At 48.0% G+C, this 25,231-nt stretch overlaps 14 protein-coding genes across 14 annotated transcripts; 7 read left to right on the plus strand and 7 right to left on the minus strand.

The window, feature by feature from the left end:
• Positions 1-237: 237 nt before the first annotated feature.
• N7471_008292 (ankyrin repeat domain-containing protein) lies at positions 238-1,797 on the plus strand (the record flags this gene model as incomplete). Its single annotated transcript, XM_057281011.1, has 1 exon — positions 238-1,797. The coding sequence occupies one exon, from the start codon at positions 238-240 to the stop codon at positions 1,795-1,797; it is 1,560 nt and encodes a 519-aa protein (XP_057135271.1).
• Positions 1,798-2,399: 602 nt separating this feature from the next.
• N7471_008293 (uncharacterized protein) lies at positions 2,400-2,726 on the minus strand (the record flags this gene model as incomplete). Its single annotated transcript, XM_057281012.1, has 1 exon — positions 2,400-2,726. The coding sequence occupies one exon, from the start codon at positions 2,724-2,726 to the stop codon at positions 2,400-2,402; it is 327 nt and encodes a 108-aa protein (XP_057135272.1).
• Positions 2,727-3,239: 513 nt separating this feature from the next.
• Positions 3,240-3,818, minus strand: N7471_008294 (profilin; the record flags this gene model as incomplete). Its single annotated transcript, XM_057281013.1, has 4 exons — positions 3,240-3,374; positions 3,431-3,565; positions 3,642-3,742; positions 3,806-3,818. The coding sequence occupies 4 exons, from the start codon at positions 3,816-3,818 to the stop codon at positions 3,240-3,242; spliced, it is 384 nt and encodes a 127-aa protein (XP_057135273.1).
• Positions 3,819-4,868: 1,050 nt separating this feature from the next.
• N7471_008295 (NAD(P)/FAD-dependent oxidoreductase) lies at positions 4,869-6,257 on the plus strand (the record flags this gene model as incomplete). Its single annotated transcript, XM_057281014.1, has 3 exons — positions 4,869-5,220; positions 5,269-6,051; positions 6,103-6,257. 3 exons carry the CDS (start codon positions 4,869-4,871, stop codon positions 6,255-6,257), a joined length of 1,290 nt encoding a protein of 429 aa, XP_057135274.1.
• A 2,540-nt stretch (positions 6,258-8,797) lies between these two features.
• N7471_008296 (ankyrin repeat domain-containing protein) lies at positions 8,798-9,801 on the plus strand (the record flags this gene model as incomplete). The annotated part of the gene is made up of 2 exons (XM_057281015.1): positions 8,798-9,255; positions 9,312-9,801. The coding sequence occupies 2 exons, from the start codon at positions 8,798-8,800 to the stop codon at positions 9,799-9,801; spliced, it is 948 nt and encodes a 315-aa protein (XP_057135275.1).
• A 151-nt stretch (positions 9,802-9,952) lies between these two features.
• On the minus strand, positions 9,953-10,759 carry N7471_008297 (uncharacterized protein; the record flags this gene model as incomplete). The annotated part of the gene is made up of 2 exons (XM_057281016.1): positions 9,953-10,616; positions 10,674-10,759. 2 exons carry the CDS (start codon positions 10,757-10,759, stop codon positions 9,953-9,955), a joined length of 750 nt encoding a protein of 249 aa, XP_057135276.1.
• Positions 10,760-11,935: 1,176 nt separating this feature from the next.
• Positions 11,936-12,187, minus strand: N7471_008298 (uncharacterized protein; the record flags this gene model as incomplete). Its single annotated transcript, XM_057281017.1, is given in 2 exon segments — positions 11,936-12,069; positions 12,082-12,187. 2 exon segments carry the CDS (start codon positions 12,185-12,187, stop codon positions 11,936-11,938), a joined length of 240 nt encoding a protein of 79 aa, XP_057135277.1.
• Positions 12,188-12,296: 109 nt separating this feature from the next.
• N7471_008299 (uncharacterized protein) lies at positions 12,297-13,282 on the plus strand (the record flags this gene model as incomplete). The annotated part of the gene is made up of 2 exons (XM_057281018.1): positions 12,297-12,892; positions 12,931-13,282. The coding sequence occupies 2 exons, from the start codon at positions 12,297-12,299 to the stop codon at positions 13,280-13,282; spliced, it is 948 nt and encodes a 315-aa protein (XP_057135278.1).
• Positions 13,283-13,391: 109 nt separating this feature from the next.
• Positions 13,392-14,044, plus strand: N7471_008300 (uncharacterized protein; the record flags this gene model as incomplete). The annotated part of the gene is made up of 2 exons (XM_057281019.1): positions 13,392-13,879; positions 13,933-14,044. 2 exons carry the CDS (start codon positions 13,392-13,394, stop codon positions 14,042-14,044), a joined length of 600 nt encoding a protein of 199 aa, XP_057135279.1.
• Positions 14,045-15,120: 1,076 nt separating this feature from the next.
• N7471_008301 (putative monooxygenase) lies at positions 15,121-16,510 on the plus strand (the record flags this gene model as incomplete). The annotated part of the gene is made up of 2 exons (XM_057281020.1): positions 15,121-15,367; positions 15,423-16,510. The coding sequence occupies 2 exons, from the start codon at positions 15,121-15,123 to the stop codon at positions 16,508-16,510; spliced, it is 1,335 nt and encodes a 444-aa protein (XP_057135280.1).
• Positions 16,511-17,279: 769 nt separating this feature from the next.
• On the plus strand, positions 17,280-18,766 carry N7471_008302 (uncharacterized protein; the record flags this gene model as incomplete). Its single annotated transcript, XM_057281021.1, has 2 exons — positions 17,280-17,294; positions 17,348-18,766. 2 exons carry the CDS (start codon positions 17,280-17,282, stop codon positions 18,764-18,766), a joined length of 1,434 nt encoding a protein of 477 aa, XP_057135281.1.
• Positions 18,767-19,000: 234 nt separating this feature from the next.
• Positions 19,001-21,142, minus strand: N7471_008303 (uncharacterized protein; the record flags this gene model as incomplete). The annotated part of the gene is made up of 3 exons (XM_057281022.1): positions 19,001-20,490; positions 20,565-20,820; positions 20,918-21,142. 3 exons carry the CDS (start codon positions 21,140-21,142, stop codon positions 19,001-19,003), a joined length of 1,971 nt encoding a protein of 656 aa, XP_057135282.1.
• Positions 21,143-21,566: 424 nt separating this feature from the next.
• On the minus strand, positions 21,567-21,995 carry N7471_008304 (uncharacterized protein; the record flags this gene model as incomplete). The annotated part of the gene is made up of 1 exon (XM_057281023.1): positions 21,567-21,995. The coding sequence occupies one exon, from the start codon at positions 21,993-21,995 to the stop codon at positions 21,567-21,569; it is 429 nt and encodes a 142-aa protein (XP_057135283.1).
• A 465-nt stretch (positions 21,996-22,460) lies between these two features.
• On the minus strand, positions 22,461-25,218 carry N7471_008305 (MIF4G domain-containing protein; the record flags this gene model as incomplete). Its single annotated transcript, XM_057281024.1, has 2 exons — positions 22,461-23,647; positions 23,703-25,218. 2 exons carry the CDS (start codon positions 25,216-25,218, stop codon positions 22,461-22,463), a joined length of 2,703 nt encoding a protein of 900 aa, XP_057135284.1.
• Positions 25,219-25,231: the final 13 nt, after the last annotated feature.

Genomic DNA, 25,231 nt, shown 5'->3' on the forward strand with positions numbered 1-25,231 from the left:
CAAATATACATAGTTAAAGAGAAATAATTTCGGCAAATAGTATACGCTTTGGCTTATGTTCTCTTAATGGAGAGCAGCTCCGAGGGAGCCCACACAGGGTTGTGACTCTTGGGGGGGGGGGGGGGGGGGGGTGTTATCATGTGACTAAATTTTGATATGTATTAGTTTTTTTCCTTTTTTCTCTTCCTTTCCTCTGATCAAATTTCCTTTCCCAGAATGTCGGACTTTTTTACCAGCATGTCAGGCCTCTTTACTGACCTGTCAGACCAGGAGAACTGTGACCAGGACTACATCATCCGGCTGCAGGAAAAGCGGGAAAGGAAGCTCCTTCGAGCCATCCGCAAGAATGACGTCGCCAAGGTCAACGCACTTCTTGCAGATGGTGTTTCACCTGATGGCAGTTCAGAGAGAGCCCCATTGCAAATCGCCGTCTGGCTAGGCAGACGCGAAATCATACAACTACTCATCCAATATAACGTCCAATCTCCGAGCAACCCCGGCCCGGATTCGGACGATGACGAGTTGCTCACAGCGGCCGGTCGGGGCCATGTGGAAATCTTAAAGATGCTCATAGAGTACCGCAAGAAGCTTGGCTACAAGGGCACGGCTTGGCCAAGCCATCGAGGTGACGAGCCCATTCATCGCGCTGCTACTTGGGGTCGCTTGGAATGCCTTCAGTTGTTGGTGCAGGAAGGTGCCACGATCAACCTTGAGAATTCTCATTGGGAAACGCCATTACATCGTGCAGCTAGTCTTCCGACTGGAGCACAGAATGGACTGCCGGTGCTGCGTTTTTTGCTCGCTTCAGGCGCAAATGTCAATGCCTTAACCAACACGGGTGACACGCCTATTTTGACGGCAGCTCGTGTTGGTAATGAAGCCGCTGTTAAAGAATTGCTTAAGTCATCACCTGATCTTCACCAAAAAGGTCAATTTGGAGAGACAGTTCTACTTGTTGCTATTTCTTCTTGTCCCTTGAGAACGGTGCGGATGCTCGTCGCTGCAGGTGCTGACATCCACTGTCGAACTAAGTTGAATGCTTCTGTTTTGCATCTGGCGGCCGAGGCTGGGAAAACCAAGACTTTCAAATGGATCCTTGATAACAGTAATCTCACCATTAATGATCTTGATTGTCATAATTGGACTCCACTGCACTTTGCTGCGTGCAAGAACCAGGTCGTGATGGCCAATTACTTACTTGAACACGGAGCGAATCCATCAATCGCATCAACTCCAGGAAATCATACCCCTCTTCACCTAGCAGCTGCTTATAACAACGGTTCTATCCTTCAATCAGACGATGGACGAGACGATTCCACCCTTGTCGAGTGTCTTATCCAACATGGTGCTGATGTGATGGCATCGGCAGACAGTAAGATTTTGCAATTTACAGGATGGGTGGCAAAGACCTCCCGCATGAATATGTACTGGACCTCGGAAAGAAATGTCACCCGATCCGATATGGTCTATCCCCTCCACTGCGCCGCCAGCAGTGGCGCCATTCAGAGGATTAAAGCGCTTCTAGCAGCCGGCGCGGATATTCATACTCGCACTGCCCCAGGTGGAAAGACAGCGCTTCACCTGGCTGCAAGCAAGTCACTCCGGAGCATGGTCCGTTTCTTGATTCAAAGAGGCCTGGATCATCGGCTGACTGATACTGAGGGACATACAATGGTTCACTATCTGTCTCTAGGGGGACGGTACGAGCCCGTGAGTGTCAAGGACTTTCTTGTCGCCGAGAACCTTTACGACCCCTCGATGGAATCTGAGCTCGTAAGACTGAGACCTTTTGAATAATTACCCTGGAATACTAAAATTGATTTTTTTTCCCGTGATGCGCAGATCAAGAATGACATGCGATGCGTAAACGGCAAATATGCATATCGAAACAAACATAAATTCAAATCCAATAACAAATTGGAGTCTTCTTACATATAACTTCTCCAGTATCATGTTAAGTCACCTGGGAAGATTGATCGGACAGATTGACCTAGATCAACTAGTTGTCTCTTATCTATTCTGACGATGTTGGATGTATCCATACAGCGCTAATTGTGACGTAGCGATGACGCTACCAATACATGGATGCTTTATATAATTGGGCAGTGAGCAGTGAGCCATGTGGCGTCCAGTTAGTTCCTTGCACGTGAGATCTGCCCCTTAAGATGAGCCCGGCTTGATTGGGCTCGGGGTGTTTATCCAGAATTGGAAGGCGTAGAACCGTGACTATGGAGGTCTGGATCAGGATGCGTCTAGTATTTATTGCTTGGTAAGCTACAAAACGAATAATTTACGCGCTATTCATATCTGGATTAGCGTATCATGTAATTAGGGCTTGAAATAGCATCTCTATGTTCCCGACATGGAAGGCGATACCGGTCGCTACTGTAACTTCCAATCTATTGAGATAATGGCTGCGTCACTTCAAGTGGAACACCCCATCGTCGGGGAAAGATTTTGGGAACGGTTTCTAGGAGGAAACGATTATTTCCTGCGACACCAAAACTTGTGTCGCGCTCATTGCGCGTGCGAATATACTGGAAAGGATGCAAAGGAAGGCCTAAATTTTCCATAAGATACACAAAAGAGATACCCATATCAAGGCCGTTTACATCTGCCTTTGTTCTGCCCATTAATGTCTTCTCATGTCTGTAGTTGCAGTACACGAAGATTGTCTCTTCGGCATGGTCAAAGGTTGACTCAAGGACAGTGGTATTGGTAGTCATCATGGAACGCCTGCGATTCAGCATTTTACTGCTCCGCCGGGCGACAGTATAGGAATCTCCAAAGGCATAGTCGATAGATTCCGGGGGACCATCCAACACGAGGAAGCCATATGCATGCTCTGTTCTATATGTTTAGCCAAAGTATCTATAGCACTGAGCCCACTTTTGCTCGATCTCTAAGTCCACAAATCTGGCCAATGTAATGCTGATCCCCCACTCCGGTTGGATATAATTCCCAGAGCGATTATCAATTGAAATCTCTTCTGCCAGAATGCCACCCACCTAGTCAATTAGCGGTTGGCAAGTTCCACCCAGGGTAGGGCGAGATGCTACTATTGTATAGGAGCAATTATATATGTCAAAGATTTCGGAATAGAATTGTGGGTAGGAGGCGTCCCGCGTGAATTCACAATGCGGGGTTAATACGAAGAAAATAACTTAATCGGTCTAGCAATAGAACAGGTGACGATCAGATCGTTGTTCAACTATCGCGTTGAATAATGAAGAAGTATCTCAGTATTCTCCTCCGATCAGGTAATCCGCAAGCTGCTCAACAACGTTTGCCGCCTCCCAGGGCTGTACTGTTTCAGGATAATGCCCAATCAGTAATGCCTGCTTTGTTTTCACCGCACAAAATCCTTCGCTGCCCTAAACTCACTCGCTTTTAGTGAATTGTAGATCAGCGGTATAATTGTAAATCTTACCTTCTTGCCATATATACTCCGGTCATCCGCTTTGATCGCAATATATTTGGTCCCGCCGATATGAATCCCATTGGAATACAGAGGGCCTGAATCGGTAAAGCCTTTCACAAGGCTCTGTATCTCCTCAGGCTTAACCTGTAAAGAGATGTAAAGATAAATGTATTAGCCATTCCAGCCAATACCGAAGAGCAAACAATAAGCAACAACTTACACTGAAAGCTGAACTGGCTCCCAAGACACTGTTGTCTGCTATTGAGTATATAGCGGCTTCGTTGATTTTCCCGGTCCCCAAAAGAGAATTGTCGACATACGCTAAGAATAACCGTTGATTAGATATTGTGTAGGACCACCCACAGTGACAGGGTGTAATGGTACCTTGCAAACTCATTTTGAGTATAAGTCAGTGAGGATCGTGATGTAAATATTTGATGCTATCTGGTCAAATTCTTTGTTGGAAAAGCATACAAGTGCAAGTTCCCGCAGATGGAGGGGTAACAATGTTTGATGACTGCACTGCATCAACTTATGCTGACGAATATGGTGATTTGGCCCCGGGGGTATTGAACTGCATTATGATGTCATACAACATAAGAAGTAGAGGTCAGGGAAAACACCATGAAGCTGGTTAAGAGGTATTGTGTCCACGTACTTGAGCAAGATATTTTTAAAAAGTAATTGCTCTACACATCATATGTATATAGATGGAAAATTCAAGTCACAAACCGAGCTCTTGAGCTGAGAGATCTAATCAACGTGATACGGGCTGTCGTTCATATCTACACACGATCGAAGCCCTGGAGGTCTGCGCCAGGCGAAGTGGGGATTACCAGCTGCGCGACCGACGCCAGGCACAAATAGAAAGGGCAGTACTGAGTAGGAACTATGGGGAAAACAAACGAGAATGAGGTTGACCTATCAAGATTAGTTCTCTACGCAGTCCGACTTTGGTCATGTACGAGGTACTTGACGGCGGAGGCTACGAGAGAAAATGTGGCATTGGGGGTTGGGGGGTTTGGGGGGATCCTCCCTTGACCAATTAGAACTCTCTTCTCTGAACTCCAGGCAAATACTATGATCGGCAGTGGGAGTGGCTAGCTGAGGTGGAAGAACCATGCGATCGACGCGTGGCGATTCGTCAAAGCTGCTCGGATCTGCGCACATCTGCGCAGCTTGGGCAATCTGTGGGCCAGAACTTCTAAGCCCGCAAATCAATGCTGTCGACCAAGAGAGGAGAATGTGGCTCATTGCCTCATTGTCTCGGATGCAGTGAAGATCGTGCGAAGCAATCACACTGCATAATCCCGGTGTGATGCGGTAAAGTATTTAGACAGCTCAAGACGGCGGGGAATACGAGCTCGGCTCATCTTCGAAATATAAATATTGAGGATATGCCCTAGAAAATACAAATTACACAGTCGTCAACAATTGCATTATTGAAATGGTGTTCTTCAACCTTTCCTTCTGGCGCTTCTGCCTCCTATCTCTGCCCCTTTCTTCTGCTCTTACTGTCCCCCAGCAGCCTTTGGCAGAAGCGTCCGAGGAAAACATCTCCGAGCTTACCCAAGATGTTGTGATCGATGATGGTGCGTTCAATATAACAGACTATACTTCGTCTGATGAATGGAACCCTACCAAATTTGACTATGATGTTGTTATCGTTGGCGGTGGCCCTGCCGGCCTGGCTGCATCCATGTCTCTTGCTCGAGTTGCGCGAACATCACTCTTGTATGATTCACAGGAGTATCGGAATGAACAGACTAGATATATGCACGATGTACTTGGCCAAGATGGTAAGTGATTTTGCACGAGCTCAGAGTTCAGATACTGACTCCATATAGGGCAGGTGCCACTGAAATTCCGAACAGCCGTCCGACAGCAGATTGACGAGCTATATCCCGACTACTCATTCTGGGCCACACGCAAGACGAAAGTTATTGGCATTATTTCTCTCGAGAAGGGGTTCCGGGTCTATGACGACAAGGGCGGAATGGTCACTGCCAAGAGGATCATTCTGGCTACTGGGATTAAGGATGTCTTACCCAATAAGCCGGGCTTTGCCGAAGCTTTCGGACGAGGTGTATTCTGGTGCCCCTGGTGCGATGGCCATGACTACAAGAACCGCAAAATGGTCGTCTATGGCAAGCTTGCAAGTGCCATTGGGTCTGCCCTCAATATTAGGAAGTTGACAACAGACATAACCATTGTGACAGGCGGGCCGATCAGCAAAGAAGACAAAGATGAAGCAGAGGCTCGCTGGCCCGGATGGGAGAGTGTAATTAAGAAGACCTTCAACATCCCTATCCGGGAGAACGATATCACCAAGGTCGAACGGACCACGACGAATATGGAACCCAAAGACGACGAGTATAAGGTCCACCTAAATGGTGGCGCCCCCAATCCTCTGATCACGAACGGAATGCTCATCTCCGTGCCGACTGCTCAGACATCCAGTCTTCACAAGCAGCTGCGATTGGAGATGGACGGAAAGTCCGTCAAAGTAAAAAGCAACATGGAGTCCAGTGTCAGTGGCCTCTATGTTGTCGGAGATGCCAATAACGATGGCTCAACGAATGCTTATCATGCCATGTGGTCTGCTAAGCGTGCGTCTGTAAATGCACATGGTGAGTCATATCTCCTTTCTTCTAGATCAAGTTTCTTACGGGCCAATTTAGTCTCCATGTCGAAGCAAGAATACCTCGATGCTGTGCCTGTAGCCATGGTGGCAGCCGCAGGAGGAGATATAGAGTTCTACCGCCTTCAGCTCGAGGAGCTTGAGCTCCAGATGGGAAGTGATGTTGAGCAGATGTATCAAGCGCTCGGTGGTTGATTGATCACATGATTAAGATAAACTATCAATGATAATGACAATGCTTGCTAAGGTTTTCCCCTACTCGGGTCGTCGAACCCCAATACCGCTCGACGACCCAAGTATTGTGTTATGAGTGACCAAATTGAGCACACCGCTATTGATCGTCAAATTGTGGAATATCTACAACTATAACTTATAGCTGAAGCTCGCTATAAGTTCTGTGGAAACCGCGCGTTGACGCATGCAGTATGCGTAAGTGTGCAATACAAAATGCTTTGAAAGTATACAGAGATCGACCTTAGTCTGTTACTATTGATTATATATTGCTTGTTAGCTAGTTTAGCTAGTGGAGGAGATGAAAATCGAAATGTGCAGCGATGTTGAGGGAAAATCTTAGTGGGTGGCCTAGCTGATTTTGATCCCGCAGCACAACCAGAGCTAAGTACCACACTTTTGAAGATGCATAATGATGTCACCTGGCCCAAGATCAAGTGGTGGATCCTAGCAACAGTATCCATTTGCCAAACTATAAGAGAAAGTGGTATCTATGGATCTAGCAGTCCAGTAAAGAGGGTCCTTATAACCAGCTATGACGGGTGTTCAGCTCGCCATATTTTCTCTATGCCACGCTAGTATTGGCATTGACCACTAAAATGGAACAGGAATGCCAAGAATTTGTAGAGGAAATCCGCTACGTAGGGTGTGGAGCCTTGTAGCTCTAGCTTCCTATGAGTTCTGCAAACAAGTGAAAAGGTGAGGGATAACATGACCAATGTATAATGTGATGAAAATCAGCAGCCAAGAATTATATGAAAAACAGGTCAAAATATCAAATTTTCTAACTGTCAGAAAAAGAAATTGAAAGACCTTATCTGGTAAAGAAAATGACTTGCAACTCGGATCTCAGTAGAGCCCATGATGTCTGTTTGGGCTGGTCTTCCATCATAACACAACAATGTAATACGGATGCACTAAAAAGCCAAGCAGAAACGCAAGCATAAAACCAAGCTCTCTGGTGTTTATGGAAAACTTCCAGCAAGTATTTCCATTGTTGGGTCATTTATCAGCAGCTTTTCACTGAGCCTCACTTCATGATTTGGGTGCTATCGGTTCAAGATGCCATGCAAATCTCAAATGAGCGTGACTAACAACCAGCAAAAGCAAATGTACTCCACTAATCAAGGCATGCAATATTCATGAGAGTCATAGCAGAGCGAGATATCACGAGTTCACTTTTTTGCTCTATCACGCTTCTTCCGGACATCCATCCACTCCCTCATAAGCTCCTACTTGCGACATGTATGAAGCTGTCCAAGCCCAATCCCAAGCCCCACTAAGCTATGATTGTAATACTAAATGGAGACGGATGACAGAAATACATACTAGATTGGGTTTATAGTGGGATATTGCTGTCTTTGGGGGACTTCGTCGAAGTGGTAATAATTCAAATCAGGTTCCTTGGTCAGCTTTGGTGTGTACTGGGTCGCTTCTTCCTCGGTCAAGCGCTTTTTGATATTTGCTTGCAGAGTTAAGCCCTGGAGTGGACTTCGGGGACTCCCCTAGTTATAGTTTTTGTTGTGCTACGGCCTTAGGCCTAGTTAGTGCCTTAGGCATATAGCCACTCATAACGTATTCGGTAAACGAGCGGCGCATGTAAACGAGTGGCGCACCCCAAAACACATAGTAAATGCGATAGATTACAACTTGATATCTCAAGAAAGGTAGTCTATATGAGGCTTTCCTTATAGCTTAATGGTTTTTAGGTCATATCTAGCCTCTTTGTGGAGTTCGGAGAAATTCTCTGATTTTGTGATTGCGATATATATATTTCTGGCTTTTGGCAACGTAATTTTCAATACCATGATAATCTACCTTTTCAATTTTCTTGAAATTGGTATATAGTATTAAAGATTCTTATCAATAGCTATCGACAAGTAATGAAATCAAATAACAAGGTGGCTGTTGAGATATAAGGTTGTAAAATATTGCAACCTTTTGATTGCCTTGAAATTGATATATATCATTCAAAATCCTTATCAACAGCGATCGAGTAAATATGGAATCAAACAAGGACGTTGTTGTTGAGATATAAGGTTGTAGTTTATCGCATTTACTATGTGTTTCGGACTGCGCCACTCGCTTGTGCGCGTCACTCGCATGTGAAATACGTTAGTTAACGAGGTAACTAACTAGTCAGTCAGGAGCTTCGCTCCTTTCCCAATACAACTCTCTCCCTCCTCTCCTTTGGTCTCCTGTAGTTAGAGCCCAAGAATTTTACATAATCACAGTAAGGCCTAGGTAGGGCCCGGGCAGGTGCCGGGGCCACCCGGACCCACGTGGCTTCGAAGGTTCCAACTAAACTCCAGGCTAGTAATATAAATGCCTATGACAGAGTGTAAACATCCATAGATTACATTACACCTGGGCACAAGACTCTTCAATCGAGATCCCCCTTAAAAAAGCAAATCTCACGCTCTTCACCGCCCTCGGAAAATAAGGATTGCCTGTGTAAGCTAACCTGTGTCTTCTCTTGGCAAGAACTTCGATCTAAGTTGATTATGGCTACCCATAACGATGAAAACCCTCGCGAGGAGCTCTTTACAAAGATGCTAGCCACCGCTAGAGATGGCGACCTCACGGAACTACAGAATCAATTGAGAACGTGGGACACAGAGCTCACTGCCGACGGTGCGTCAGCAACCAGCAGGGATCATCTTTGGTTTAAGCCCTTGATGTCTGAGCAGCTTGAAATTTTCAACGAGTTGAATCGGCCACCGGAGAATACCAAGAAGGTTCGCACGGACTGGTATATTCGCAATCGGATCCTGGTTGCAGCCTCGCATAAAAACAAGGTCAACGTCGTCGAGTACCTTCTCGAGCATCGAGAATGCCCTATTACCTCCCACGCCGTACAGAGAGCCATGTTGGGGAATTCCTTTGACGTGTTAGAGGTCTTTCTCTCACATGGGTGGGATATCAATCGACCCATTCAAAACAATATTTGTACTATATTACGGTTGGTCATATCTGGTTGTCTGTTCGAAATAAAATGGTATTAACAAATGGCCGCAGGCAGGTTGTCAACAACGAGCACCGGGTACGTTGGTGTCTCGAGCATGGGGCAAATCCTAATGCCCGAAATAAAGACAAGACGAAAGATATACTGAGCCATGCTGCTTGCTATGGCTCATTGTCCACTCTCAGACTTCTTGACGATCATGGTGCAGACTTTGCGCGAAGCAATGCTCTGCACGGGGCTGTTAAAGGGTCGAGCGAAGAGCGCATGGAGATCATGCGATGGCTACTGGACGAGAAAGCCTTCCCGATCAACCAACGAGAGTTCGAGTACGACATAGAGATGTTCGCTGATCGCCAGTCAAATTCACTGGCAACGGCACTTCATGTAGCCGCGGAGACGAATTCTGTGGACTGTTTGCGGTTTTTACTGGAGCGGGGTGCCGATCCCAACTTGCCGGACACGCTGGGCCACACTGCTAAAGACCGGGGTCGCAAACGCAAGCATCAGGAGGTAGTTTCCATTCTGGAGTTCTGGGAAGCGTAGCTGGGAGCTAGGTTTACCAACGATCTGTACAGTTTCTAAATATGATTCATTATACGCAAGATGGCCGCTCGAGTATGCATTATAAATTATTCTCTACCGTGATGCCTCCAACCTGATCCAAGTATAATAGATCCAAGTATAATACTTGGATCTACGATGATGGCTGTGGCTTACTGTTTTCAGCAGCGGCCTTCTGCCAATCTAGGTTGATGAAGATAACATCGGCTCCCGCCGACTGGCCTGCCTGATGCTTTATCATGATGGCCCCATACAATAAATCTTCAGGGTACTGATCCGGGTCCAAAAGTTCATCCTGTTCGTCCACCAACATATCCTCCGGTTCAATGTACTTCACTCGGGCAGGAACGATATGCAAGTTGGTCTTGACGATGTCTTCCAACACCTTATTGTTGGTTTCAGAGGTGTATGTGTCGGTATCTGACAGAGAAACGTGTGCATAGATCCACGCCTTAGCTCCCGCCAAAGCGTCTATATTGTTCGTGATCAGGTTGGGTAGCTGAGTCCTGGCCTGGTTCATTGCCGATGCAGCGTTGGTGTAATGCGCAATGATGGCGCCCTGGCTGGACACAATCGCCACCCCAATGCAACCCTGGAAGCCGTGACTAGCGAAGATGGCGGGCGCTGCCCCAAACGGTAGAAACTGTTCAGCATCCTGATCGACCATTGTGGCGGTCTCGAGATCATTGGCAAATTGTTGATATTTTGCATCCACGCGCTTCACGAGACCACCTTGGTGCGCACTCGTCAGAGACCGGGCGAAGGATAGACGCCTAGGAGTTTGATTGGATAGGGAACTTTTCCAGTTAGTCCTTGTAGTCTCGATATAACTTGTGGTAGTAGGATAGACTCACACAAGAGACTTTGTGGGCACCGACAAGCAGAGTGTCAGATAGGAGAAGAAAAAGAGAACCAGGGCCATAAGCCTTTTGTTGCCCATCTTGAAATCCATTGCTGGAAGGTCTCTCAAGGATGTTGCCGTAACAGAGAAGAAGAAGGGAGCTGCGGATGAGCCTACTCCAGAGTAAATAGACTTTTATGCTCACCAATTCCGTTTGGCATCTTGCTGGCTTAAATAGTATCTCCGACGCATTTGTTAAAAATAGGGGCTAAATAATCTACCTTAATCTACTCCGTAGATTCCTTGCGGCTGGTACCAATTTCGCCCTTCCTGTTCATCAGTCGACCGCCCCCAAATACAACATGAAGATGCGCTATTTTTCTAGGTTAGGCGTGCCATAGCGTCCCGTCCCGTCCCAGAAAGTTCACGGAAATGTTTGGGTTGTCTATATAAGGTAATAGATCGGAGCTTGTTTTCAAAAGGACAAGGTAACATTAGGAAGTATTTGTCCGATACAAGGCTAGTCAACAGATGGTTGGACAGGATAGCTTTGGCCCCATGGAACCAGGTGGATCCCTTCCGCCCCCAACGCCTCCTGCAGATAAGCACTAGCCAAACCTTCCCCCAAGGTTGACAGCTTGATCCTGTTCCTGGATTTGAAGAAAAGGCAAGTATAAGCCTAATTTGACCCTAATCTCCGTCCTTTCCACTTAAAACCTCTTCTTCGCCTTCTGCAATTAGAATTTCACGACGAGACCAATCACGGCCCAGAAAGTAAAATTAAGCGGCTGAGGATAAGCCCCAAATGCCGCCGGAAGTAGAAACTCCTGTTGATCAAAATCGGAATTGGATGAGAACAGACGTCGGGAGATCTGTGTTGGGGGCCACTCTTGTTCTATTTCTGGTAGACTTCTCCCCTATGTTCAAGTGTCTGAGACTAGAAAAACATGACTCCAGGTCCTCTCCCATTTCCTGAATCTCGGAATCCGTGTGCGCAAATATGACGCTGATTCACATCTCGTTGTTACTGCTGCTGGCACAGCAGGTTGTGTGTTTGCCTGGTGCGTCCTCTGGGGTTTCCAGTAAAGCTTCGTCCACTTTCTCGACCACAAAGAGTCATGGTTCTTCCGTTGCCGGGAACACTCAATCTCCGAGCAGTAGGCATACGATCCAGAGTTCATCATTTGCGGAACCATCTTCAGAGCACTCGGCATCCTCCTCAGCTTATTCTTCTGCACTGCCCTCGGCCATTCCGTCCAACGCTTCCCAATCTTCTCAATCACCTAGTTCCAGCAATGTCGATGTGATATCAAGTTCTTCGATGACCCCCAGTTCTTCAGGGCACTCGGCATTCTCATCAGCGTATTCATCTGCGCTACCCTCGGCCATTCCGTCCGACGCTTCCCAATCTTCTCAATCACCTAGTTCCAGCAATGTCGATGTGATATCAAGTTCTTCGATGACCCCAAGTTCTTCAGGGCACTCGGCATTCTCATCAGCGTATTCATCTGCGCTACCCTCGGCCATTCCGTCTGACGCTTCTCAATCTTCTCAACCACCCGGTTCCAGCAGATCAAAAACAACTACGGGTGCTTCACCCCCATCATCAGTATCGGGTATAGCCAGTTCAACTTCTATGCCAACGACATCAGGCTCACCCACTCCGTTGGTGACCTATACTACTCCCCCGTCTGCCTTCAGCACTGGCAGCATTACTCAATCCCTCTCGGCGAGCAACACTGTCTTAACGACGACCGAGGAAGGCCACGAAACCATTATCCCGGTTGTTGGCGGCATTGGCATATGGGGAATCTCAACCCCGGGCATATACTTCAACCTCCCTGGGTTCCCCAGTGGTATTAGTATTCCATGCCTAATCTTTTGTTCTTCAGGCACAAACATGCCCTCAATTGTCACCAGTGGTGGCGGTGGTGGTGGCGGAGGGGGTGATGGGGGCGACGAGGGCGATGATAATTCTAGCAGCAGCTCATCTTCGTGCACATCCTCGTCTACCTCGACCTACTCCACCGAGTTTGTCACTTGTACCCCCATTACAACCTCAGATACAACGACGTCAACCTGCACCACTTCGACTGAGATTAGTACAACCACTGGATGTGATCTCAAAGTCACAGACTCGAGCACCACCACTACTGAAACGCCCACGGAAACAGCTGTGCCCTTCACAATTGTGACATACCATGTCGGCCCAATCTCATCGACGCCTGCATCGTCTGTCTTGCCTTTCACAGTTGTGACATATCATGTAGGCCCGCCATCATCGACGCCTGCATCGTCTGCCGTGCCTTTGACCATGTCATCATTCCATGTTGGCGGAAGCTCATCTGTAACATCGTCATCAGCTCCATCGTCTGTCAGCTCAACATCCATAGTCAGCTCGACAGCCCCTGTCGGCTCAACGCCTCCAGGCAGCTCGGCGGCTCTACCCAGCTCGGCGGCTCCAGTCAGCTCGACGGCTCCAGTCAGCTCGGCGGCTCCGGTCAGCTCGACGGCTCCAGTCAGCTCGACGGCTCCAGTCAGCTCGACGGCTCCAGTCAGCTCGACGGCTCCATCCAGCTCTCAATCTTCGTCTTCGGCTCCGGTCATAACCTCGGCTCCTAAAACGACACCCACTCCCCAAATAACGTCGGCATTGCCAACCCTTAGCGATCCTATGTGTTTGAACAAGGGAGGCCCCGATGTTAGCACACCTTATTGTGAATGTTCAACAATGACTGAGGGACAAACTTATTGGGCGACGGCTTCTCCCATCTCAGGGCAGTGCTACGAGTACACCAGCTTCCCATCCAAGATCACCCTAACACCAAGCTTCACTCCGACTACGCCTACAGCGACTCCCGTGCCTTTCATCACCACCGAATCGAATGGTGAAATTCTCTCTTATCCGTCGCAGATCGTCGAGAATCTTGCCACGGAGGGTGCTGGCGCACCCACGACACTGCAAACTGCGTCGCCAAGCCAAACCGGCAGTAACCACGATGGTTCAGGTCAATGCCACAGTGTTGACGATGCCTGCGACAGAGCGTATGCGCAGTATGAAGACGACACAATATACTCATCCTACACATCCTACACAGCGAAGATCAATAGTGGCATTATTATAGCTGCAACGTTTGGCCAAGCTGGTTGTACGGCGATGTATTCATGCGATAACGATGACTATGGTTTTGGCATGACTGGACGGCAGATCAAGGCTAGGTAAGTCAATACCCCTATCCGCTTCTCCTAACTCGCGCTGACAATTCTACTAGTGTTGAGTACATGAAGGCAAATGACGGTGTCGGAAAATGCGGAACCACATATCTGTCAAACTCTTGTCATATCACTCTCAATTACTGCACCAGCTGCAAGGCAACGCAGTAATTGCGTGCTTATATGCAACATGGACAATTTCCGGTCACATTTCCACCTTCCCTTCTCAACATCATGCTCAAGCTTAGCCGCGTGGTTGCCTAGCTCGACGCCCCTATTTTTGTCACAGCGATGATTACACCATGGCTCTTTTCACCAGACGCCGTTGTTCACTCTACGCTATATTTGTTGTGCTGTAAGCTGATCATAATTTGGTTCGGACTATCGTCCAATGTATTTTTCTTAATTAAGTACTATGCTTCGTCCTTCTTTTTACGTAGAAGCATCCTTTTGGATCTGCACTCTGTCAGGATCTGGTATTAGTTCACCACAGTTCCCCACCTGGGCATCGTTCAACATGAGCTTCATCCTAAGTATTTGATTTACTCTACCACTTCTTGGCGTTTCCTTTCCGGTTTAATGCTCAACCCTCCTCTTTTAGATGGCCCATACTAAGATACACCCAGGAGTGTGGGTCTGGGGTAAGCTAACCGTAAAAGGTATGGCGTTATCCAAAATAGAGTTCGACAAAGAATTGAAGAGAGTAAAGAGGTGAAACTGATTTCGAGCGCCTCTGTAGCTCACAGTTGCTGTAGCTCACAGTTGTTCAGAGTAGGTTAATCGTGAGAAAAAAATCAAAGGAAAAAAGCAAGGTGGTTTAAGACCCCTTAAGGCTGATTTTTGGCCATGAGAGTAGGGCTAACATGCAGTGCGACGATGAGCTGCATTTGACGTTGACCTCGGGATAGTTTCCCGCTTACAACATATCATCAAATTATAGAGCGGATAAAGTCCAAGCAGGGAATGATGAAATCCCCAGGCCGTATAAGCCCCTCCAACCCCCCTCGACGGGCTTGTGGGGAGAATGTGGGAGAAGCGGGAAAGACTTACTCCGCCGTGCCAATGAAGCAAAACGCAAGGCATGGTCGGCAGCATCACCCGGGCATTGCACCGTTGGATATCTAGTTTTTAAAGAGATACTTCTTACCATTTTTCGCTATCTTTCCTTTGACATATTTTAGATCTGCTTCTCCTTTGTCCTGTTAACACTCATCGCGTATATATCTTCTCCGCACATCACCGATAAAATGACGAAAGCACCTCAAGATTTACATATCGCCATTCTGGGCGCGGGAATGGGTGGTCTGACTTCCGCTTTGGCTCTGGCTCAGCAGGGATTCAAGAACATTGATGTTTATGAAAGTGCCCGTGACCTTGGCTTTGTTGGCGCTGGTATCCAATTAGCACCTAACATGGCCCGCGTTTTGGATGGACTCGGTGTCTGGAAGGGCATTGAGGCCGAGGCAGTGAATATTGAAGACACATCAGTGCGAGGTATGTTGCGATATACCAATCAAACAATTTACCGTGATCTAATCTATGGTTGCAGACGGCGCAACGGACACTGAGCACGCATATGTGGATCTGCGGTACATTGAACAGACATACGGATATAAGCACATGGTTGGCCATCGTGCATCGCTAGCCAATGGACTATACGAGGGTTGCAAGCAGCACTCGACAATCAAGTTCCACTTCGGAATCAACGCAGATATCGTGGGTTCTTTCGGCCCTCGGCCATCATTCACAGCTAGCCCCCGCGCCGAGGGAGCTGCTCCGTTCAAGGTCGAGTGCGATGTACTTCTCGCTGCGGATGGAATTAAGAGTGTCACCCGCGTTGAGATGCTGAAGCGGTTAGGTGTCGACGTTGGTGTCAAGGACACCCAACAGGCCGCGTATCGTATCATGATCCACAAGGAGCAGATCAAGGATGATTCCGAGCTTTTGGCCCTCATCAACAGCAACCGTGTAACCCGCTGGATTGGTGAAAAGCGTCACATTATTGCCTACGCTGTCTCCAACAATACTATCTACAACCTCTCCACCACCCAGCCCGATACCAACTTCGCAGCCGCCACAAACGCTACCTATACCACCAAGGGCTCCAAGCCTGCCATGATGGGCGTCTTCTCTGACTTCTGCCCCATGGTTCAGCGCATGTTAAACTACGTTCCCGAAGGTGAAGTCTGCGAATGGAAGCTGCGCGTCCACGAGCCCCTCCCCACTTGGGTTCACGATTCCGTTGCCTTGGTTGGTGATGCTTGCCACCCTACCCTGCCTCACCTGGCCCAGGGTGCTGCCCAAGCTATTGAAGACGGAGCCGTTCTCGGTGTGGTCCTCTCCAAGCTCCCTGATGTCACTCCTGAGTCTATCAACAAGGCTCTCCGTGTTTACGAGAAGGTCCGCAAGAGCCGCGCTGAGGCTTTGGTCGAGATGGCCACCGCTTCTGGTCGTGCCTTGCATTTGGGTGAGGGTGCTGCCAAGGAGGAGCGTGACAAGCAATTCGCTGCCCTCCGCGCTGGCAAGGGTCCTGTGCCTGATAAGTGGGCCGATGCCGATGTGCAGCGTGAGATCTACGGCTTTGACTGCACTAAGGTCGCCGCGGATAATTTCGATGAATACTTTTCACAGATGTAAGCATTTTTTTCTATATTTTTTTTACTACATTTGGCACATGGCTTTTCGCATATTGAACATTTCCTTTTTTGTATACATGTACTTATAGCCTTCGGATTACATGTCAAAATAAATGAGACCATCATGACACATCCAATCACTTTTGCTTTTCCTTTTCTTGAAGAACATGATACTAAACTGTTTTCATTCGTACAGGGATATTAGCCCCCGTCACTCTAAGCTTGCATAAAAACTGGGCAGGTATGCTGTACATAATTTGTGCCATGGATTAGATCAATAACACCGAACATAATCACAGGGGGTTAGGGCCTCCGCTGCATCATCGCTGAAGCTCCTGAAGTTCTTCATTCGATAGGTATAGGATAATCGACCGTTTCTCTGCATTTCTGCTTTTGTATCATTTCGATCAAATAATCACTATTCGCTTAGGTGAAGAGCAAGGTCCCGAGGTCAGATGCCAGGATATATAAATGCACCGAAATCGTAAATAAGTGTTCGATATCTCCAAAAATTGGGGATTTTCTGTCTATTAAACCTGTTCATAGCTTGTCTCTTCAACCATTTCTAGCATTTGTTAATAGAAGAGTGAGTTCATTTCGCCGAAAAACTGTGTAATGTGGGTGTGTTGTTGAGCCGCAAAACAATTTGCGCGATGGCCGATTTTACCCATCAGCATCAACGCGAACCCCCAAGTCCACAGATCCATCGAACTGGGTGCATTGAAGCAGCGCCATGGTGTTATTTCCAGACTTCTAATCATTTCAGATAAATGCCTTTTCCGGCAGTATGTCTACAGCGTGATTTATCGATTATCCAGGCTAAACGGACTGGTCACAGACTCCATCACCATTTCGCCTCTCTCGCCGCAACCCATCCACGCGTCGCAGTGGGCCTCAATTCGCGCCCACACCTCGGTTTCTGCTGTCACAAAGCATAGCACAGAAGGAAGATGATGATCTTGACGTGATAGATGACGATGGGCCATCTTCAACGCGTAAAGTCGCGCGTAACCCGCATGCTACCGAGAGTGCCACCCGCGCGCGCCAACAACGCGACGCGATCGAGGACTCTGATGATGCCGCAGATATCGGGGATATACGAATCGGATGGGGAGACGTGGATAAACTACCAGATGATGCCATAGACAGCACTCCTCCTGAAGAACCAGAGACTCTAGGCATCCTAGACGCTGAGTTCGACGCACTGTTTGCACCGGTCAGAGATGGGAATAAACGGCGTCGTGTAGAGAGCGCGACGCCCTTCAATAGCAATCTCGCACAGATTGATCCAATATTGTCATCACCACCTGAAACCGCAAATACCCCAGCTAATCCCATCGACCTGCCCGATAAAAGCGGGCAAAACACTACGACATGGGATATGGGTACCCAGAGAACTCCCGCACCAAGTGCTCGTCCATTCGCATCAGCTGCATCAACGCCAGGCAATATGAGAACACCATTCCGCAGTCGTCCTCGGTTTATGCTTTCCTCAACAGCGAAGCCTCCCAGCAGCCAGTCCGCACCCAAATTCAAACCAGACACACCAGGCATATCGCCGCCTGAGAGACGGAAACCGGCTTTTATTTTGCCTCGCTCCCCGTCGCCAAATCTGGATGCAGAGGATATCCCTGCACCGTTCTCTCCCTCCTCGCGCACACTGCATCGCCGTGGTCGAAACCGAGCCGGTGTGTCCAATTATATCCCTGGCGGAATGGCCGCCGAGGTACGCGGCTGGGTCTTGGAAATGGGGACAAAACGTGGCCAGTTGCCGAAACCCCCTTTAGCTCAAGCCCCAGACTCGCAGGCGGCAGATGCCTCGCTGGAAAAGCTGAATGCGTATCTCCTAACTGCGCGTGTCGTTCACGTCAGTCAATCAGCCCTGAGCGGATGTGGCTCTCTCGCCTTTCTTCAAGCAGAAGTGCTTACTGGGAATCATGTGCAAGGGAGAAATCCTGATTCTGCCTTGAACCTCATGATTATGGGACCTTCACGATCTAAATCCGCTGTTCGTCCAGTTCACTCGCATTCTGATGCCACTATAACACCCGATCTTCGGAAAGGGGACGTAGTGGGGATTCACAGAGGGCTCAACTGGGGTTTAGAGTTTGGAAATCACTTCTGCGAACATCAAACACCTGGTAAAGTATCTGGCCACGTGTCGGAGCGTGGTTCGGCTGAAAATGGCGGACACCCAGAGACAAAAGAGGGCTGGCTCATAGCCATGGAATGGGATCTCGTTGAAACAGCTTCATGAGTTACAGTGATTTATATCGATATGAGGAAAGATCTATCTTTCCACTTCCATTATATTTCATAGACCTAAATACGTACCAAATATGGTTCTGTGTATCATGATTGACGATTTTACGCCCTTGGCTATGACCAAAAAAGTCCAATTTGCCCATGTGAAACATACAGAAGCTATATCGCGGCGTAAGGTAATCAGATACCAAATCCAAATGGCCAACAACCCTCAAGCCATAGCGAATCATTTTGGTTCATCCAGCAATAAATCATCCTGCAGGTCTTGAACTCGAGAGCGAAATTGTAACGAGACTCTGTCAGGTATACAGAGCTCCTCTGCTTCGAGGAAGATTCCCATCCTTCTTGTTTCCATGACATGCTCCTCATCGTAGTGGTCACGCCTCGAAAGATACTCGATTACACGGTCATACCAATAGCCATCGAGGAACTCTTCGAGCGGAAGGTCAAGCTCATCAAGTTTGCTTTCCATCTCTTTCATCAGTTCTTCGAAGTCTTTGAGCAGCAAATACTGGTCATCCAAGATCCTGCCAATTTCTGTCTCATCTCTCCCTCCTTGGGCCAGATAAGGCACCCACACAACCTCAAATTGATCTATTTCCGCGCAGCACGTATGCGTTAGACCTAACGCATCGAACGTCAAGATTCTGACTATCGCTCGAGAAAGATCTGGCCAGGAGTCCTGCCATACACTCAGAGAGAGAATCAACTTTCGGAGGTGGTCATGCTGGATTTCCGATCGCCATTTGGATGTTTCCAAAACGATGAATCGGAGTGCCACCGAGAGTGTGGTACATCCGCCAGAAGAACAGGCGCAAATACAACAGTCTTGTGCAGGGGATACAAAAAAGCATGCATCTGCCAATTCGGTGATTCCTCTTGTCCAATTGCGATAGTCTCTGTCGAAGCTATCCAATTCACCCCCAATCTCCATGAAATGAATATTAATAACTTGGCTTGTGAGGAAATGAGCAACTTTCGCATTTGATGCCGGCATTCTCCGTTCAACATTGGCTCCTTTCGACATCAACCAGGCTACACACTTGATAAGCATAGGAGCGGCGGCTGCCGTGGAAGGAGAGAATGCCATTAAGGGAGTTATACCATACTGATTTGGCAAATCAACGTCATGGAATCCAATTTCGTATATGCTATCCATGATCTTGATGAAATCCCTAGACATCCTGGCTAACCAGGTCTGGTAGTGTGCTGTGGATCCCTGTGAATCAGTCGCAAAGCGCAACTCGATTGGGACCTCTATCCCGTGGGCAGCTAGAGCTATGCATATGTTTGTGGCAGGCCCATCGAGAGGTGGCATTTGATCGGGTGGCAATGAAGATTGTGCTAGCGTACATAATCTTCTTCGTCTTGATGCCAACTCGTAGACCAGTAGTGAGTATCTTTGGCCACCATCGTTACACTGCTCGTTCTTGACCAGGTCATCCATTTGAATAACACATCCTGCTTCAAGTAAAAGAGCGGCTGAAGCGTGGTTTTGCACTCCCTCGGCCATAGCAAGCAAGGGAAAGTGACAATGTGGATTTTCCCCGGACTGTAGGAGAATTTGTATGCCCTTTGGCCACCCAAATGCAACTTCCAGCGGCGAAAGGGTACCTATCGTATCATTTGGCGAAGCATGTCCACTTGCCAAAGCTTCCCTGAGCTCTTCCTCGGACTCTTGAATGATTGCCTTGATTATCTTCGGTGCTTGAATCACTGAGAATCTAAGTTAATCTTGTAAAGAGACGACAGAATATACCCTTAGGGGAGGGAAGAGTGGGAATACATACAGTCTTCATCTTGAGAGAGAATCAGTCGAAGGTTGTGTTTCAAATTGACATGGTGGGGAGCACTCGAGGATAGATAATTGCGGGTAGATAACTGAAGTGGCCCTCTCAACTCAATCATGTTCAAAATCAATGGAAGATCTTCCTTGACGAGTACAGCCGTTGTGCAAATATCCAATAGTGCACCGTATCCCCAGTGGTCCTCTTTTTTTGGCTTCATGTCGCACTCAAGCATGAATTTGATGGTTTCTGAAATGATCTGAAAATCATACATGTCACCATACCGGTAGAATTCGGTGCAAATTATCTATCTTCAATAAGAGCCATGTTTTGGGTAGGGGTATTTGTGAACATACATCCATAAGAGAGTCAACTCCATCATCCCCTTCTTGGTAGAAAGCATCATAAGGAGACAATCGTTGCTCGGAGAAAGCACTCAGCAGTGTTGGAATGAGCAAACCAGTTCCGCTACAGTCCCATATCATTTCATAGGCATTTTGGTATCTTCCACTATCCCGCCCCCATACACTTTGAAATTGCAAGCTTGGGGCAATGGACAAGCCTCCAGCTCCTCGAATCATAGAGAAAGATGCAGATATTGCAAAATTTAACAAGCGACTGTGATAGCTGTATGCTCTTGTCACTTTCTTTGACTGAGCCCTAGTCCACATAGGTCGACTTGGGAGTCGATTGCTGAAAATGGTCAACCAGAGTCCACGCGGCTGTTTTGTACAGGTCATACCTGTCAACCCCTATATTTGTCTGTACCATTGGGCCACTGTTCGACAGCGTCATTGGGAGTTGTTTGCGCTGGGAATCACACACAAGTTGAAGTACACTTGGCGGGGGCATGCCTGTAGATGAAATAGCCTTCTTGAGGGTGGAATGCATACTCTGCATCTCTTCGTATATTGAAATCTGCATGGCTCGTGACTCCCTTGTATCCTGCCAGTTATATCTGTCCAAAGGTCAATAACCACATCTTCGAAGATATGTGACCACATTCTATACCCACATCAGTAGTGATGTTTGCAGAACGTTTTGAATCTGATCCAAATGATTCTGTATATCTTTCAAGGTGTCTTTCTGGAAGTAATACACGCTTTTCTTCAGCTGAGCGCGAACTTTCTCTGGGAAAGCCTCTGACCGAGCAGGCTTGAACCGGTCTACAATTTTCCTAAGTTTTTCAATCGAACTATGCATGCTCATAGCTTTGCCCTCGAGGTCGCTAGCAACTTCCGGTCGTGTGTGGTGTAATTCCTCTATCGTTTCACGTAACGTCTTTAGTAGCATGTGAAGGGCTTTCGCTTTGTTCCTCGTATTTTGAATATCCTCGTCGAAGCCCCGCCATGCCTGACTGTACGAGACGATTCCCTGGCATACCTGTAAGCCCAACGATATGATGCCGACGGCGGTACCCGCAAGTTCCGCCATTTTTAGTGATGCAATGTCTCAAGATCTAATGGCTTGTAAAAAATTGAAGTCATCTGGAAGGGTTCCATGTGGGAAACCTGCCGGTCGCCAAGGAGGCAGTGCTAGCCTCATGCGTGGTAAGCGTGGCCCCAATCAGCCCCCGGGGCTTAGCGCTTAACTGAATATGATAAGACGTTTGCTATGATTGTTTAGCATTCTGGAAACGAACTGTTAGGCCATCTAGTGCTTTAAGAAACTTCATATATTAGTCGGACAGAGCCCCGGGTATGGGGTAGTTAGCTGTGTAGTCTGCTAGATTTGTACGGAGAATGTCACTTATTTCATCCTTCTCTTGTTCGAAAGGAGCAAAGTTCTTACATGGTAATATTGAAGCTTGGAAAAAGCATGGAAAATAAACAACTCATGAGCAGCATAACAACTTGGGTATATTCTATATGCAATTGCAAGATGAATCCAATGCAATCCTTAGTCTGCCACAGCCTTAAGGGCATCCGCAGCCACATTGCATCCCCACCGAACTAGTTTAAGTTCCTCGGAGGACACAATATCACTCTTCGCCACAACCTTTCGCACGAAATAGATAAGGCCCTTGGCAATGTGTGGTGTCTCCTTGACACGCAGGAAGATTTGCATCAAAGGCCCTTCATTCTTCTCAGGCTCATCTGGCGTGGAGCTCTTGGACTTCTTCTTCTTCTTGGACTTTTGGGATTGTTGAATGATACTGATGATCAAAACTTCGACAAATGTCTTAGTCTTGGGCTGCAGGTATGCGAAGTTGAGATTCTTCAAAATGCTCAGTGTCAGGCTGCCGTCCATAATGAGGGTGCTAAACATCTTGGCCAAGTTGACCACAGACTTCATGCTAACACCATTCTCCTCATCATCCGGATCGAAATCGTTGTCTTCATCCTCGTCTATATCTCCTCGCTCACCCATCTTCTTGAACATATTCCAAAGTGCAAACATAAAGGACACTTTGATGCGTCGACCTTGATCACCGCAAATCCGACGCGCAATCAGAGAATAGTATGGGTTATGGGCCTGTTCCTCCATAGCACAGTGCAAGAGGACACGAGGGATTTCAAACTCCTGCGCCCGCTTGAGACGAAGCTTCATGAGTCGGACATGTGCATCTTGGAAGTCGTTGGCAGACATGATGGCAACGAAGATCGACCGACGAACGTCTGTATTCATGCGGTGGGCTCGAGCGAGAACTCCAAAGTCAGGCTCGCCATCGCTTTCGTCATCTCCGACTTCATGTTGGGGCATTTGTACACCAGCCATTTCTCTTTGTGCTGTTACAAGAGGATCTTCCTTCCAGCTTGCGCCGACCAACCACCACTTGCCCTTCTTGGAGGAGTTGTGGATATCGTCACGGGAGATGTTAATAGGTTCGGACGCGCGGATCGTCCGAGAGCTGTTCAAAGAACCTAAAATCTTGCGCATTCTGGTAATGTGTTCTGTAGTGATGCCTGCACCGGCTGCCGCCGAAGCTTTCGAGCGGTTGTTTTTCAAATCCGTGATTAGGTCAATCATAAACTTTGTTCGGACAGAGAGACTATCCTCGCCAGCCTTTGCGACCGCTGGCTGAATGAGCAATACGATATCCTTGAGTGCAGACGGGTCATCGAGTCGGAGTTGAGGGCCAGAATCTGCGTACATGTTAGAGGGCTAAGGGTTTTATCATGGGTTGGGTATATCACTTACTCCGAATAACCTTGAGCAAGAGTTCGGTGTTTGATTCCGTGATCTCCTGCACGAAAAGACGAACGTAGTCAAACATCAAGGAAGAACCGATGACGTGGAAATTGTAAAGTTGCGAGAGAAGAGAGACCAAGTTGGTAGCTTCTTTTCCTTGGAACTTTCCACGCTCGTCACCATCAGCATCCAATGTCTCGACAACCGTTTGGACGATCTCAGCGCCAACGTCCATTCCCATGAGCTTATACAACGCCGCAATGAAACCTGCATGCAGAATAAGGAAGGTGTCCTGGAGGGCAGCCCTCTCACAGATCATGCCCATTAGTAGATTGATCAAAGTAGATGTGACGTGTTGGCGTGGGTAGTCGCGGTAAAGCTTTTCGAATTCGGCAACAATCGAGAGCATGTTGGCCTCGGACAACTTGTTGAGATGTCCCTGGGCTTGACGCTTGAGACGAGTGAGAGATTCGCTTTCCGGGTCGGAGCGACCTCGTAATGAAGGCGGAATGTACTTTTGAGCGGTGGGTTCAGGTTTTGTGACCGGGGCGATATAAGGATTTTCCCTCTTTTTTGGTTCTTTGCGCTCTTCCTCGTCGAAGCCATCGAAATCACTGCCTTCGGCGGCCTCGTCAGAATCATCGCCTCCAAAGATTTCCTCGTCGAGATCGAGATCCTCGGCGCTATCCATTTCACTATCCTCTTTTTCGAGTTGTTGAGCTTGCAAGCTCTTGGCCTTGAGTCTCTTGTTTCGTAGCCAATCATCGGCTTCTCGTTTGCGCTTTTTGCTCTCATCCTCTGAGCCATCGCCGCCGCCGCCGCCACCACCCAGGTCTCCCAGCAAATCCTCCAGCCCATCCTCCTCAAATGCCTTTGATAGTTTACCTCCTTTCTTGAGGCCAAGCTTTTTCTCCAACGCAGCAATCTCGGCATCGTCTTGCGCCAACTTAGACTTGACCGATCCTGGGATGTGGGCTTCGGTTTCTTTAGGTTCATCCTCGTAGGCGTCTTCTTCCGACTCGTCATCTGACTCGTCATCTTCATCTTCATCCTCATCCTCATCCTCATCGAGATCGATTTCTGAACCGAACCCGGACTCAGGCTCAGACTCGGACTCGGAGTCTTGTTTGACCGCTTCTTTCTTCAGAATAGATTTGGGCTTCTTCGCGGCATCTTTCGTGGATTTAGACTTGGTCTGCGGCGCACTGGGTCCCTCGTCGAGATCCATGTCGTCCGAGTTGAGGTCAAGGTCCTCGTCCCCAATTTCCTCATCGCTGTCATCCCGAGCCTGCTGTTGTGGTTTTTGCTGAGGCCTCTGCTGCGGGCGCTCGAAGCTCTTCTTGTTCGGCGGGGCTGCATGTCGGGATTTCTTCTGCGTACGCTCGTTTTGGCGGCGTTCTTTGCGCGAAGCAGGTCCGTTAAGGCGACGCTTCTTGTCACCGTAGACATCGCGGATTCCGAGCTCAGATCGTAGATCCCGAGGCAAGGCGGTCGTATTATGCCGAGGGCGGGCCATCTTGGGCATCTTGTTCCTCTGA

The sequence above is a fragment of the Penicillium samsonianum genome (genome assembly GCF_028829775.1).
Source record: "Penicillium samsonianum strain IBT 33392 chromosome Unknown utg000004l_segment0_segment0, whole genome shotgun sequence".
Taxonomy (NCBI): Eukaryota; Fungi; Ascomycota; class Eurotiomycetes; order Eurotiales; family Aspergillaceae; genus Penicillium; species Penicillium samsonianum.